We start from the raw sequence: 15,804 nt of genomic DNA on the forward strand, positions 1-15,804 counted from the left end.
GGAGAGGCACTATAATGCCACCCATTATTTTGCATGCCATTTGCGAAGCACAGCCAGAATACTGGTGGCAGGGTCTTTGTGTCCGCTGGTAGGCTGCTCTACCAGACAGGGAAGTTCATCATGTTTGCATGTGTGTGAGGTTGATTATCTGGCTCCATATGAATGTTTCAGAGCAGTGTTCAAGGTGCATTCACATACTTCCAAGGTAAATTGCATAGAAAAATGCATACCCCAGGTTTTACAAATCCTTTTTTGCCATGTGCATATTTTCACAATTGAATCCATGCAAAAACTATAAATGAGACCCTTGGAGCAGTGTTTACAATGTCGATTCTGTGCAGCGAAACCAATGAGAGGCCAGTAATCTACAGCTCTGCTCAAGGAGGTTCAGTTCCTTACTACATACAATCAACAGCTCACTGGACAATTTTTGTCTATAAAAAAAAAAAAAAAAAAAAAAAAAAAAAATTAATATTATCCATAGCATGCACTTAACACTAATAAATATGAAATAATGGTAATATGATTTGACACAACCCGTTTTTAGTATTTTTTTTATATATTTTTGGATTACGTTGTCTGTTTCTGCTACCTTTCGTCAAGCTCTAAAAGTGTTTCAACTTAATTGTTCATGGCCACCTCACAAATAATTGGAACTGCATATGTTGGCGTTACTGTATACACTGTAGTCATTTCAAATTGAATGTTACTGTAAAATCACTGATTTGCCTATTTTGGACTCAAAAAAAATTTGTTCAGTTTAGAGCCCTGACTACTTTCAGTATTGATGGTTCCTTGCAATTTGAATGCTATCTTGGTGAAATTTCATAATCACTTTAAAGCACTTAAATTTGCAGTATTGATGTTAAGCAGTCCTTAATTACAAAAGTCTAATTTGTAGTTATTAGCTTTTGTTTTGTTTTATGTATGGATTGGTTCCTGGTTGACTTCTGCCTGGAAATGTCATGATTGTGAGTGAGGGAGTATATTATGTTAACTCTCTAATTTAGTGCAGTTTTAAATTTTTCACCTCTTGACAGGGTCAACTGTTCATTCTACTTCAAAATTGGAGCTTGTCGCCATGGAGATAGATGTTCCAGATTGCATAATAAACCAACATTCAGTCAGGTAAGTTTACACTTCAAAATTTGATATCGGAACTTATATATACTTTGTGAATTGGTGAATTGTATCCTTGAAGTAAAAGAAAACCAGAAAAGGAGCACTTTTTTTTTTTCTTTTCCACTTTCACACTATTGTCATTTTCATCTAAATTTCTTATGCAGCTTAGCTGTTGACAGCTGCTATAAATTACTTTCAGTAAGTCCCAAACTTCAATGTCTGGTGGTAGTGGGGTGATGTGGTATCTGTTTTTTTTATTCAGGGAACTGTTTGCCTTGATAAGAACAAAAAACCTATTTCATCTGATCTTACAAGAGTTTAAAAGGTATGCAGTAGAAAATCACACATGAAGTGTCAGTGTTAAATATTATGTAGACCATAGAAAATGCGTACATAGGTGTAATGTTAACTTGCATATAAGGTTCAGTAAAGTAAGTTTTATAACATTTGAAGTTGTTTTTTGATCAGTCTGGCATGCATTATTTTTAAATAATAAAAAAAAAAATCCTTGTTACTCAATATTTCAGTATATGAGACATCAGATTAAATAGGAAACAAAAGCCTTAAAACTTGTCAAAATGCATCTAGTTTTAAACTGTGAATACAACCAGTGTGTTGGTTCATATATTGAGACTGAATATCTATTGGAATATTGTATACCCATACTGCTGTCACAAAGACTTAAGCATTTCTAAATAAGTCTGGATGTTCTTTTCACTTAATTTCCTAATATGTGGCAGCTGTTATCACCCAAGGCCATGGTTTCTTGTTCATTTTTTTTAATGGTGCAGTTGGAGTCATACTTGAAAAAAGACCCAAGACCAATCTTAAGAGAAAGCTTAGAAACCAGTACCCTTGATATTTCTAAAACCTAAACATGGGGCAATACTGAAAGCTTTTCTAATCCGTGTCACAAGTATAGCAGTTAATCTGCACGTGAAGTGGTTTTAATAGATTGTATGTAAACGGTGCTCCTTTTCAAGTGTTTTTTTTTTTTAAAAAAATCATATGAGGAATCCTATGTTTTGGGTGGGTTTTTTTTTCCCCTCTTAGCTTTATGCATATGTTTTTAACTGTTAAGACTTTTAAAAAGTTTTACTTTCAGGCTGTTTAAGTAGAAAATTAAGAGTAACACTAAGATGCATTCATTTTAATCATGGGCATGAAAGTGCATGCTTTACAAATTTCTATCCACTCTTTACTGGGAGGAGGTAAGGGATTATGGTTTGTCTCTTTGTGTAGCTATTTTAAGTTCTAACTTAAATTTCTATACCATTCAAGCTATTCCATTTGCAAATGACCCAAGAAAAAGTGACTTTACATAAGAAATGTAGCTTTACCTAATGCAGCCTGTGGCCTGCTCTCCTTTGAAAAAAACCCCCATTGTCACTTATTTACCAATTTTGTAATGTATCATACACATCGTACCTACACACTTGTGTTTCTGTTAACATTTCACATAGCGTAACTTGCGACTGTGCTTAGGTACTAGGTAATGCAGATAAGCCTTTAAACCCCTTTATGGGTATAATAGTGGCCCAAGCTCTGAAATTGCTACTTGGGCATCCTGCTAAAATTATGGGGATGTCCAATGTCTGTCACTGGTGTCAGTGCACTCCTGAAACACCCTCTGTGGGAATTCCTATTTCTGTGTTGCAGAAGTGGCCCACTCAACTCAAGCTTGTGCCACCCCTAGTGGAATGGAGAATATACAGGTCTCCTACCAGTCTGAATCACTCTACGCATGTAGGAATCTCTCTCTCCCAGTGCATTGTTGGTATTGAACCTTCTCTCCCACAACCTTGGTGGCACACCTGTGCTTTAAACTCCTTTCTACATGAATACTACAGCCTGTTACTTTTTTTAATCTGTTATAGTGATATCACTGTTTACTATGTTGATTAATGTAATTATTTTGATGATTTAGAATTCTGCATTTGCGTAACTAAACAATAGCTAACTAACCTTGTCACTTCAAAGCCTCCAAAACACATTGTTGTAAAAGATGTAAACAAAGCCTTCAATGCTTTATAAGGAAGTACAGGTAGTCCCCAGATAACGAACATCCAACCTACGACTTACGAACAGGGCCACAGCTGCGATGCATGCTCCTCAGTAACTGCCGCTCTGTCATCTTCGTCCTGGGGGTGCTGCAAGCGGTGCCTGGACAGAGGCTGGAGGGAGGCGATTTCGCTGCTCGCACAGTGTAGTGTCCCTCGGGCGGCTCCCAGCGGCAAGCGGTGACCCGTGGTCCATAGTCACCGGGGCCACAGCTATCGCTTGTGTGCAGGACAGAGGCTTGATGGGGCAGTTCGCTGCCCGCTCTCTACACCACCGCAGCTACTGCTCCTGACTGGACACAGGGTGATGGAGCAGTGGGGGGCGTTTCACTGCCCACCCATCACACTCGGCTGCTCCAGTTCATTCTCGGTGGGTGGCTGGTAATGCTGCAAGCGGTGACCCGGTTGTGGTTGAACAAAGGCCATTGAGAGTGAACGGGGCGGCGGAGTGTATCATTGTAGTGTGCATCGGGTGGCTGCCTGTTGAATGGCCCCCAATGGCAGTGGCAGTTTCTTCCCCATCTCTGTAAAACATTGCTTATGGATCCTAGTTTTGAATATCGCCTAGAACAGGGCTTATTTAGCAATTTTGTATGCAAGTTTGAACTTGCACTGAAAGTCCACACTAATGGAAATATTGGCAAAAATGTATGCCTTATTTTACAGAACATATTAACATTCTCTTTAACTCAAATTTGCATGCATGTTTGTACCATTATCATTATGAGTGCATCTTGAACACTTTTTTTTTTTAAATGTTTTAATCATATGTGGATGTTCGTTTTGTTTTTTAGGTGTGAATTTTATTTTCATGATTGTTTTTGGCTTCAGCAGGTTTTTACTCCAGCTGTAAAAATATCTTTATTTCGGAAGATACTTTTTTCCCCCAATTTCTTTATAGCCACTTTACCTTTATGTGCAATAGAATAAGGTGGGTTCCCAGTTGATCAAATTTTGAAAAATTGATGCAAGATTTAAGCTGGAATAAAAGCATTTCAACACTGATGCTGTAAAGAATGAAGTATTTACAGTTGTTAATCATAGCACAGAAAACATGCTCTTTATAAATATTTCTGTTAGCAAATACCTAACTTTCTTGTACAAATATTAAAAAAAAAAAAAAAAAAGCTTTTGTAAGGGGTTGCACTGGTAATTTTTCACTCCATTACACCCCTGGATGTAGCAGGAGATAGTGTTATGTGCCCTTTAAAGTTTCTGGCTTTTAATAGTGATTGTGCTTAGGCTCAAGATAGGTTTTATTTAAGATGCAATTAATAAGATTTTACTATGATTAATTTGTTTTTAATCTGGGGTCTGTCTTCTGTTCTTGCTTCCCTAAAAACACACTTGGCACAATTTTTTTTTTTTTTTTTTATTTTTTTTATTCTACGTTTCAGAACATTATAGTGAAGATTAGCACTTTTACAGTCTATAGTTTGCCTTCATTGGCTCAGCTGGAAAATTAGGAATGGTCAGTAGTCTGATAATTGGGTCACAATTCCAGGCCCGCCCACCCGATACTTTATAGTCCAGTCAGTATAGGCAAAATGTCGATGTGTTTCGCCTTATCATAGAAACCCTTAACTCTATCCATAACCGCATATGACCGTACACCTACACCTGTTGGTTAAGAATGAGTCCAAGTATCAGAGTAGACATTTGTAAAACTGGCTGTGTGGCAGCAGACTGCAAACCTATACCATGTTTCCCCGAAAATAAGACCGGATCTTATATATATTTTTGGTCCAAAAGATGCACTAGGGCTTATTTTCAGGGGATGTCTTATTTATTCATGTACAACAATATACATTTATCCAAATATCTTCTGGAACATTCTCATACTCTCCACATTCAAACCCTGAATTCCAGCCTGAATTTCTTGCTTCTCCAGACGCTTTTAGGATCCTCCAGGACGATGTGCGTGCTTCGATGTTTTAATGAATGGTTCGATGTGGTGAAGCAAAATGCTGCCATACAAATGTATTTATGTTGCTTTTATATTCTAGCGTCGCATATTCCCTAAAGTAATGACACGATATATTTTAAGTCTCACATACCATCTTCTGTGACTTTTTTTTTTTTTTTGGCACCTTCATATTACCATTTAAATGTACAGCAGTGTATTTGAGCCACAGAGAAAAATAAATAAGGACATAATGAAAATGTCTATTTTGTGATTAAAGTGGAAATTGCGGCTTTAAACCCAGAATGTCCACTTTAACCTCGTAGTTTACTTTATCATTAAAGTAGACTGTCGTAAACATCCTCTTAAAACCAACCCATTTGTTAATTGCTGGGGCTGCCTCCTGACCTGATAGCAGCGGCAAGTAGCAATAAATCGCCACAAAGTACACATTAAATTTGTAATATTCCAGCACCCTGCACATTTAGAATTCTTAGATTTTTACTTGATATTCCTTTCATGATGAAATGCATTAAAATATATGTATATTCCATTTTACAGATAAATCATTAACTTTGTTTAAATAATGAATACTGTTAATAGTTACACATACGGGGGTGGCAGAATTGTAGCGCTGCTATCTCGCAGGGAGTCACGTCCCTTGTGATCCCTGCCTGGAGTATGCATGTTTTCCTGGTTGGTTTCCACAGTGTGCTCAGTTTTCCATCCAAAGACATGAAGGGTTGGGCATTTGGTGAAGCTACAAGGACGTTGGTGTATGTGTGTGCTTGTATTCACCTTGCAATGAGCTGATGCCCCGTCCAGGGATTTTGTTTGTCTTGCGCCGATGCTGCTGGAATGGGAGCATCCCTGAATTGATGGATGTAATCATTAAACATCCTTTTCAGAGATATTGTGGCAAGGTGTCCTCGGAATTTGATGGATGTTTTAGGCACATGCGTTGCATCGCAGGAAGTATAAACCTGTCCTTAGGCGCCTTACTTTTCAGCTGACCATCTTGACAAGGGCTTATTTTTGTGGTACGGCTTGAATTACAGAGCAGTGTGAAAATCATGCTAGGATTTATTTTCGGAGTAGGTCTTATTTTCAGGGAAACACGGTAGTATGATAGTGGTTGATGAAAGTACATTGGCTTTATATTATGATTTGTTCTCTGGCAAAAAAGAAAAACTATGTATTAAATCTTAAGATAATCATATGAGCATAATATGTAAAGTTTACCAGAGCTGTTGCTTTGGTACTTAGCAACAAATCTTACAGGGAAATGCCACTTTTGCTTATTGTTAAACAAGCATTGTATAATAATAATAATAATAATTCATTACATTTATATAGCGCTTTTCTCAGTACTCAAAGCGCTATCCACACAGGGAGGAACCGGGATGTGAACCCACAATCTTCCACAGTCTCCTTACTACAAAGCAGCAGCACTACCACTGTGTTCTGCTTCTCCAGAATTTATGACTTGGTGCCCGTTATATATTGTAATCTTTAGAACTTGTTAACAACTTGCTTAAAGGAGTTGGGAGTTATTTGTCTTGCCCTACCTCCCCATTTAATTAACGATAATCTCTCAAGCTTTTGTAAGTGCTTATTAAATCTAACAGGACAGTATCCATTTATCATTTTCTCCTATCCTACTCGTGCAGTTGTCATTTGAACCAGTTAAAATCAATAAGTGTTTCAAAAACCTCAAGTGCCTGTATTTTCTTTCAATTTCTGAAGAAGTGTCATTATTTTGAATTGAGCATATTGGGCTTTTTTCTTTAATGTTAAGGTAGTTTTGTGGATTTGTTTCTTTTAAAGTAAGCTACTATTGACTTCTCCCACAGTCAAGCCTAGATTATTATTCATCAAAATAAGTCATCCACAGCTGTTTTTTCCCTAGAGTATTGCACAGCAAGTATAGATGACATGGGCAGTACATTCTGCAGTTGTGCTCATCGCTGCTTCAGATGTTAAATGTTACCTTCTCAGTACCAGAACCACTTCTGGTTTATCTGTTGTGTAATATACTGCACCATCCAATTTGGTCAGTTATCGTGCGTCTCACTGCAGTGTATCCTTGACTGAATGGAGCTAGAAAACATAATTTATTTTCACGAGTTGACACACTTAATGTAGTTGCTCCAGTATCCAGTAATTTCAGAAAGGTTTACAAGCTTAATTAAAAATCAAAAACTGAAATCTTATTCATATGGGTATTCAAACCCTTAATTCAGTACTTTTTAGAAGTGCCTTTGGTAGCAATTGCAGCTTCAAGTCCTCTTGGATAAGTGTCTAAAAGCATTGCACACTTTGATTTGTACAGTTTATCCCATTATTTCTGACAGATACTCTCAAGCTTCTTTAGAATCCTTGGGAAGAGTTTGTGGACTGCCATTTTCAGGTCTCTCAATGTTCTATGGAATTTAAGTCTGGGTGTTAGCAAGTCTCTGATTGTCTTTATGGGACTTTGACAAGAAGCCACTCCAGCGTTGTCTTGGCTGTGTTTTTCAGGTCATTGTCCTGAAAGCTGGACAATCAACCAAGTCCGAGATAATGTGCCCTGTGAAACTGGTTTTCTTCAAGGGCATCTGTGTTTGACTGCAGTCATTCTTCCCTCAGTTCTGACCAGTCTCCCTGCCACTTAGAACCACTGCCAGCATGCTTCACTGTAGGCATATTAGGCAAGTGATGATCAGTGTCTCATCTTTGCCAGACATAGTGCTTGGAGTTCTCCCCAAAGAGTGCAGTTTGTGTTTCAGCAGACCAGAGAATATTTTCCTCTTACTCAGTCCTTTGAATGCCATTTGGTAAACGCCAAGTGAGAGTTAGCCACTCTGCCATAAATGTCCGATGGCGTACTGCTGAAACGATAGTCCTTCTGACAGTTTCTCCCCTCTCAGCAGTGGACTTCTGAAGCTCTGCTTGTATGACCAAGGGATTCTTGTTCACCTACATGATCAAGGCCCTTCTTGCCAGTTTACCCTGTTCAGCAAACTCGACAAGTTCGGGCAGTTCCAAATTTGTTCTGTCTCACAATTAAGGCCACAGTGTTCCTGGGAACACTTAGTTTTAGAAATGGTTTCATACCCTTACCCTGATCTGTGCCTCACCACTGTTTTATCATAGTTTCTTGGATTTCATGGTGCTTTTTTTTTTTTTTTTTTCCCTCCTGAAATGCAGTGTATTGTCGGACCTGATGTACAGTACACAGGTGTGTGTCTTTCTGAACTATGTCCAATCAATTCACTTGGCCAGGAAAGACCCGGAATTGAACCCACAATCTCTTGATTATGAGACAGCAGTTCTTACCCCTGCACCAGCCAAGCAGTCATGTCGGCATCGTACCCTAACCAGATTTTTTTTTTTTCCCTTCAGTTATATTTCTGAATAAAAGCGCACTTGTTTTGTTATACGTGTATCTTTTGTGAAAGTGTTTATTTGATCTTTCGACTTCAGTCTTCACACGTTATACAGTTCATGTCAAAATTTTGTCATTACTACTATAATGTGAAAAAAGTTTCTGTTTTAGCTATGTGTTCAACATTTCTTGCCTTGCGTTTCCTGAATTCCTATATTTAGCCAGATTGTTGTAGATCCGGAACACGCAAAGAAAACCAGTTTAAAGTCTATTCATACTTCAGTATGGGAATGTTTGGTATAAACTATATAGGAATAAGGAACATGGGTTCAGCTTTGTTCCATCTGCACACAGTGATACTGTATATTCATTGCAGTTCATAAAGACAAATACATCTTCGTGATTGTCAGTCATGCTAATATAACAATTTCGCTAACATTAGTCAGTCTATTAGGTAGCTAAATTAATCATTTCATAAATGATCATCAAAACAGTTAACCCATGTGATGCATGGTCTGTTGGTGTTGAGGTGTGTGTGTTTTTTTTGGGGGGTTTTTTGTGGATATTTATTTAATGAAATTAACATTCCATACAATCCCGACATACTAACAAGAAAAAGTTAATATTGCATACAAATAAGTCAAACTTTAAAATCAACCCCCACCCAAGTGAAATAGAGGAGAGCCAACAACAAGCAATTGTGTTTTTATATTTAAAAAAAAAATGCAGCAAAGAAAAGATTATCCCATACATGACAATTGCAATCAATTTGTTTGTATACCAAGCACAGCTGTTAATGGGTTAGTAGTGATTGAGACACCAAGGCTGTTTGATAGACATTCAAAGATTTTTGACCAAAATTGTGTTAATTTGGTGCATGCCCAAAACATGTGGCCCAGTGCAGCTATAAAGTGAGTTTTTAAGTAGTCCTTCAGGAAATCACCCTCAAGACTGGTACTGTTGGGGGAGGTTGGCAAGCTGTGCAGTATGTTTGTGTTTTTGTCCACACATATTCTATTTTTGATCTACTTTTTTGATGGATGCTAGGTTGAAAGTGCGCTTGTTCCAAAGCTGCTGAAATTTATGCACGTTCAGTAGTTGATAAAATGACAAAATCCAGCAGTGCAGTCTTCAGTAAACATTAACAGTAGTTTTTTACATTTTCTCATTATAGAAAACAATGTTTTTCTTGTGGAGTACATTTCTTTTAATGAATATTTTAAATATCTTTGGACAGAGTTCTTGGGTGCCAAACAAATTCTGGTCACTGGTTAACGACACTTGCATCATATTAAAATTTCTATTAGATATTGTTATAAAATAACAACTTACAGAATAAAATTTAATTTATAGCTAAAAGTACACAGAGTGCATGCCAGTCTAGAAGAAAAAATTCATTGCTCTCCGGAAATTGGAATTTTTAGACAAGCTTTTATTAAAGTATACTGTTCACTCTTAATGAAAGAATGCCTCGCTAAAATAAACATGTAAAACACCTTTAAGATAAGAATGCAGACTCCAGTAGCAAACAGAGGAAGGAGCCACACATGCATGCATTACAGTGATCCCTCGCTATATCACGCTTCGCCTTTCACGGCTTCACTCTATCGCGGATTTTATATGTAAGCATATTTAAATATATATCGCGGATTTTTTGCTGGTTCGCGGACAATGGGTCTTTTAATTTCTGGTACATGCTTCCTCAGTTGGTTTGCCCAGTTGATTTCATACAAGGGACGCTATTGGCAGATGGCTGAGAAGCTACCCAACTTACTTTTCTCTCTCTCTTGCGCTGACTTTCTCTGATCCTGACGTAGGGGGTGTGAGCAGGGGGGCTGTTCGCACACCTAGACAATACGGACGCTCGTCTAAAAATGCTGAAAGATTATCTTCACGTTGCTACCTTCTGTGCAGCTGCTTCGTGAAGCGACATGCTGCACAGTGCTTCGCATACTTAAAAACTCGAAGGGCACGTATTGATTTTTGCCAGTTTGTTTTTCTCTGTCTCTCTCTCTCTCTCTCCCTGCTCCTGACGGAGGGGGTGTGAGCTGCCGCCTTCAACAGCTTTGTACCGGCGGTGCTTCGCATACTTAAAAGCCAAACAGCCCTATTGATTTGTTTGCTTTCCTCTCTCTTTCTGACAGTCTGTGCTCCTGACGCACACTCCTTTGAAGAGGAAGATATGTTTGCATTCTTTTAATTGTGAGACAGAACTGTCATCTCTGTCTTGTCATGGAGCACAGTTTAAACTTTTGAAAAAGAGACAAATGTTTGTTTTGCAGTGTTTGAATAATGTTCCTGTCTCTCTACAACCTCCTGTGTTTCTGCGCAAATCTGTGACCCAAGCATGACAATATAAAAATAACCATATAAACATATGGTTTCTACTTTGCGGATTTTCTTATTTCGCGGGTAGCTCTGGAACGCAACCCCCGCGATGGAGGAGGGATTACTGTATTAGCTAAGTTATGCAAGCGCAAAGAAATGGTAAACAATTGATTCATCCCAGGCGCACTAAGGTCCAGAAGGGTCAGTGAATTCTATGGGACAGTTTTCTTTGAAGGGTGAAGTTTTCACTGCTAAATATTTTCAGCAGTTGGTGTGTTTTACATGTGCACACACAACCAGTATAAGATAAGTAACCCGGTTAAGGCAGAAGTTTGATTTCTGAAGTTCTCCGATTTCCCACATGTTTGAACATCATTAAAATGCGCAAAAGAGTTATATTTGGTGAATCGGAAAACTAGAATGAAATCTACATTTTATCAGTGTGTCTCTTTCTTGTGCGGTGAAGTAAACCGCATCTCCCCCTTTTTTTACATTCCCTACTGGCCTGAGCCACTAATGATTCACATTATGAGCACTGACCACTGTGTCACCCAGTTACACTATTTCAACATATCTATAGCAAATGGCAGGATTACAACTAAACTGACAATTTTATTTGTAGTTTTCTTTTAACAGATTACACACAGCATTTTTTTTTTTTTTTTTCCCAACTTGGTTGTACAATTGATCCCTACAAAGGAGTGACATACCAGAATATGTGCTTCTTGCCTTGCTGCTTGGGTAATGATAATGCAGGGATTTTTACTTCAACAAAAAAGTTTTGTATTAAGTTACTGGTTACTTTAAAAAAAGTAATTCAATTATGTAATGTACAGTATATCACTTTTAATGTGTTACACACCGCCCCCACCAAACACTGCTCCAGAGATTGTGCACTGTGCAGTCAACTCATTTAATGTCCATTTCAGTTCTGAAATACCGATACCGGTCATTTTAAACAGGAGAAGAAATTATGTGACCAGTGTGTGGAAAACCAAAAAAAAAAAAACTGAAAATGTGTAAACCTGTAAGCACATTTCTACGCAGTTTACCCTTGCCTTGTTCCCTTGTAAATATGCATGTGAAAGTGCCTTGAATGCTGCCTTCAAGCATCCATTTTTAAAATACAATGTGTCATTTTCATTGCTTTTGAGTTTGTGTTTGTCGCGTCAATGCCTATTATTACAAGCCCAGTGATATGAATTATTAAACGTGCATTTCCCTTCTTAATCAAGGGTCTTTTCAGAGAAGCTGGGAAATGACATGTTGCGTGCAGTTGAGTCAAAATTATTCTTAAATATACACGTTATTCTCAAGTTTTATTTTATAAATTCTGATGTTTGCGTGGTAAGTTTTACAGTATACACACGTTTTACAAATGAGGCCCCAGGTTTCTATGAAAAACTAAGTTATGAAAGTGCGCAGTCAATGAGAGTAGGTGGGGCTGCAACCCCGTTGGGGGTTATAAGGTCTGCGTCTAAACTCAAAAGAATGAGCAAGTAGGGAAAACTCTTCTGATAAAAACAGAATTGATACTACAAAAAATGAGCATTATACCATTTCAGAATTGATTTTGTCAGTAAATAGGTATTTTGACATCGCAATGCATACAACCCAAAATCTTAGTGATAAATTTAAAAGCTGTATATGGCAGTTCACCAACCTTAACTTTTTTTTTTTTTTTTTGCGCCCTTATTCTGATCTGCCATACTTTTTGTCAATTTTATCTTGATATGTCGCACAACATGACTTTTACCAGTGATATATGTGGGTTTTTCCCCCCTCTAGTCAGACTTAATTTGCATAATCTTATAGGGTTGGGCAGGCACAATGTATAGAGTTCAGCTGTGGGGGTAAAGAAGTCATATGTTTTGAGACAGTAGACGGGCTTGTGAGTCGGTCTTGTTTTTCTCATACCATCACAGAATTGCAAAAGGAAAATAAAAATACTGAGGTTATGGCTTAATTCGCCATAATTGGAAAGCGTTTCATATAGCCACTGTTGTCCGCAGCATGTTCTTTTTCAGGGTGGGTTGAAAAGTGTATATGGAATCATGGAATTTTGTCACCCCCAGCAATTCCTAGTTGTGCAACTGCAATCTTTGTTTGACATCCCTTCTGACCAGAAATCTTGTAATATGCCACCAGCTTTACAGGTACAAAATTCTGGGAACCTGTTCTCTTAATTATTTTTACTGTCTCTGGATAAAATCCTCACCTGACATACATCATTTTCAGCTTCTGACTAAGCTTTTAAAATCCAAACTATGTACATAAAACTGATGCAGCTTTTTCCACAATCCCATTGCTTGTTTCCATCTTGCTAGTAAAGCTTTTTCCAGTTTCTGTGTATATTGTGTTTGCAGATGTGTACATCAAACACTTGCATTTGTTTTTATGTAAAAGGGAAGAGGACACCTTAAAGATTTATATTGGCTATAGTGACTTAGAATACAACATAAATGGATATCTGAACCAGGAAAGATCAATAATTCTGAACCTGTCAGATTTTCATGTAACGGCAATAGGAGTACTTAAGAATTTATATAATCAAAGTTATACTATGAAGGGATCAACAGTAAACCTTTCAAAAATGTATTCTTGATTTTAGGGCCATTTTTGCCCCTCTCCAGTAGTTCATGGGTATTTTTGTTGTTCTCTCCAGGATTTGTAAAGGTTACAATAAGCATGTGGAAAAGAGCAGAATAGCAGTAATTAGTTTTTAGCACTGAAGAAAAAAAGTTAATCTGAATTGTTGCTCTTAATATATTCCGTTTTGGAGCACCATAGTTGCATCTGCCAACAAACATTGTTAAATGTTTATCTAAGAACTGTTTGAATCCATTGATGTATGTTAAATTTTGATTTACTTTACAGTTTTAATTTGTCACTGTTAATTTAGTTAGATACTTGCAAAGGGCACACAGCACTGATTCCATGCTCGGTATCTTTCAAAACATCTGTTTAGGTTTGCACGTTTGTTTTACCTTTCATTGGAATAATTTTAATTTTCATCCTCTGTGCTATCACAGACACTTTTTTAAAATTTAAATATAAAGAATTTTACTTGTTTCAAATTTTTCTTTGATTACTGCTCATTTGGATTGTTTTTCTTTTTACAGAATTCAGACTTGGCAGAACAGCAGTACAAATGAAATTTTTGATTTGCTGAAATTGTCACCTTCTTCCCTCAATAAGCAATTTGTGACATTTTATTTTATTATATTAATCTGTCGTCTAATGTAAAGCAGATGTAAATGTGAAATGCAGTAGTTTCATTTAAAGTTAGTTTTTTTTAGCTTGGCTTAAGTTTTCAAGTTTGTGAGCAGAGTCATTGTAACGTGTATGGAGTACAGTGAAATACTTGCGTGTGCTAATCAACATTTAAAATTCTGTCATCTCCATTTACATCGTTCTGTATTTTTTGGGCTTAAATATTCGGTTTCTTTCAAATGACATTGATTCACTTAACTCTTGGTGATTTAAAACATAAAGCCTTTGTTTCCCTCAAATTTTGTATTTGTACTTCAATTTTGAAACCAAACTTTTTGTCAATTAAGTTTGCTCTGTTAATGTGAAGGCTGAACTACTAAAATTTGTGCATATATTGGTTATTTTTCCAGATTTTCTGGTGATCACTAAAGCTAGATTGTTTTTTCCTGGCATACTTTGTCCACAGGCGTTTTATAGCAACTGTAGTGTTGTTGTGGATTGTGATATCAGATGTGCTGCTGTCTATAGTTAAAGAAGTACTTATTTTTAAGTGTTGAATTTAAACAATGCAGCAAAGCAGTTTTTGTTTTCCTTTTACTTACTGGTGGTTGCTGGGGTAGCTAAACAAGGACTATCCATACTCTTGGGTTAGATTGATGTCTTTTTGGGGGAAATGGTATGTTACAATTTTTGATTCATTAGCCAGAGTGACTACACAATACAAGCACAGACAGCATGTTGATACTGTAGCTACTGATGTGAACATTTGTTAACATTATTGGTTTTACCTAATGTTCCGTGTTTGTTAATCTGCAAGTTAAATGACCAATTTCCAACACTGTTATAGTTAACGAAGTACTAGTAACTTTCACAATATTTATAAATCTTTGAAAGACTAGTGGTATTTAGTTTAATTCTGGAAAATTAAACCTGGAAAAACTGACCACCTGTTTTTAAAGTTTGATTTGCGTATGCTTGTATATTTAAGTTGAATAGAAACCCGTAGGTGTACAGGATGAGTTTAGAAGCTTATTTGAGGTGTTCTAGGAATCGGGTGTCTTTAAAACATAGCAGTTTATTGTAGCACAAAATATTGGTATAATTGTGTGCGTTTCTGCATTTGTTGCATTGTTGTACTGTCCAGGAGTGATTTTTCGCAAAGGCCAATAATTTCATCATTGGCCTTGTCTTGCTGGCTCCCTATCATTAAATGGGTGGTTTAAAAGAATGCATGAAATGTAAAACATCACCATCAGAGTTGTGTTTTAAAATGAAGTTTTTGTTGACGTTGGACTAGTGTGGTGGTGGGTTTTTCTTGGTTTTTTTTTATGCAACCTTTTGAATTTTATTAGTGTGGGATTATTTGTACTTTTTGCATATGTTTTTCATTTTTGGGGCTTGTGGAGAGTCTATTTACACAGTAGGATTATTTGGGGTGTTTCACGGGCACACACTATGGCCACTGAAGAATGTCTGAATGGCCAGCTAGCTATATCAGAAAATTATTGTTGCCAACTAAATTCTTCGCTTCATGGCTATTGTTTATTCAAACTCAGACACTTTTAAGCACCATCTTAAAAGGCACATTTTGTCACTTAATGGGAACATGACAGTGAGTTTCCCCTATTTCAGCAGCCTGCTATGTAATTATCAAACCTGGTGTTCATCTTTGGGATAAGATGGAAAAGGCTGTCCGCAGTAACACATTGCAGCTATCCACTTCACAGCAAATACAAAATGCATTAATTTGCTTATGGTTCAATAATCCTAAACAGCGCATCGATCATCTTGGAGAGTCCTTTCCCAGACAT

General features: G+C 37.2%; 1 protein-coding gene across 3 annotated transcripts in view; it reads left to right on the forward strand.

Annotated features, from left to right (window-relative positions):
• u2af1 (U2 small nuclear RNA auxiliary factor 1) overlaps positions 1-15,804 on the forward strand; it is a 71,199-nt gene that overhangs the window by 17,620 nt on the left and 37,775 nt on the right. For all 3 annotated transcript variants that reach the window (XM_051926762.1, XM_028800524.2, XM_051926763.1), the window contains one exon: positions 1,041-1,128. In XM_051926762.1, the coding sequence (XP_051782722.1) occupies positions 1,041-1,128 (88 nt within the window). Of the gene's footprint in view, positions 1-1,040; positions 1,129-15,804 lie in introns of those variants that run through there.

The sequence above is a fragment of the Erpetoichthys calabaricus genome, chromosome 4 (genome assembly GCF_900747795.2).
Source record: "Erpetoichthys calabaricus chromosome 4, fErpCal1.3, whole genome shotgun sequence".
Classification (NCBI taxonomy): Eukaryota; Metazoa; Chordata; class Cladistia; order Polypteriformes; family Polypteridae; genus Erpetoichthys; species Erpetoichthys calabaricus.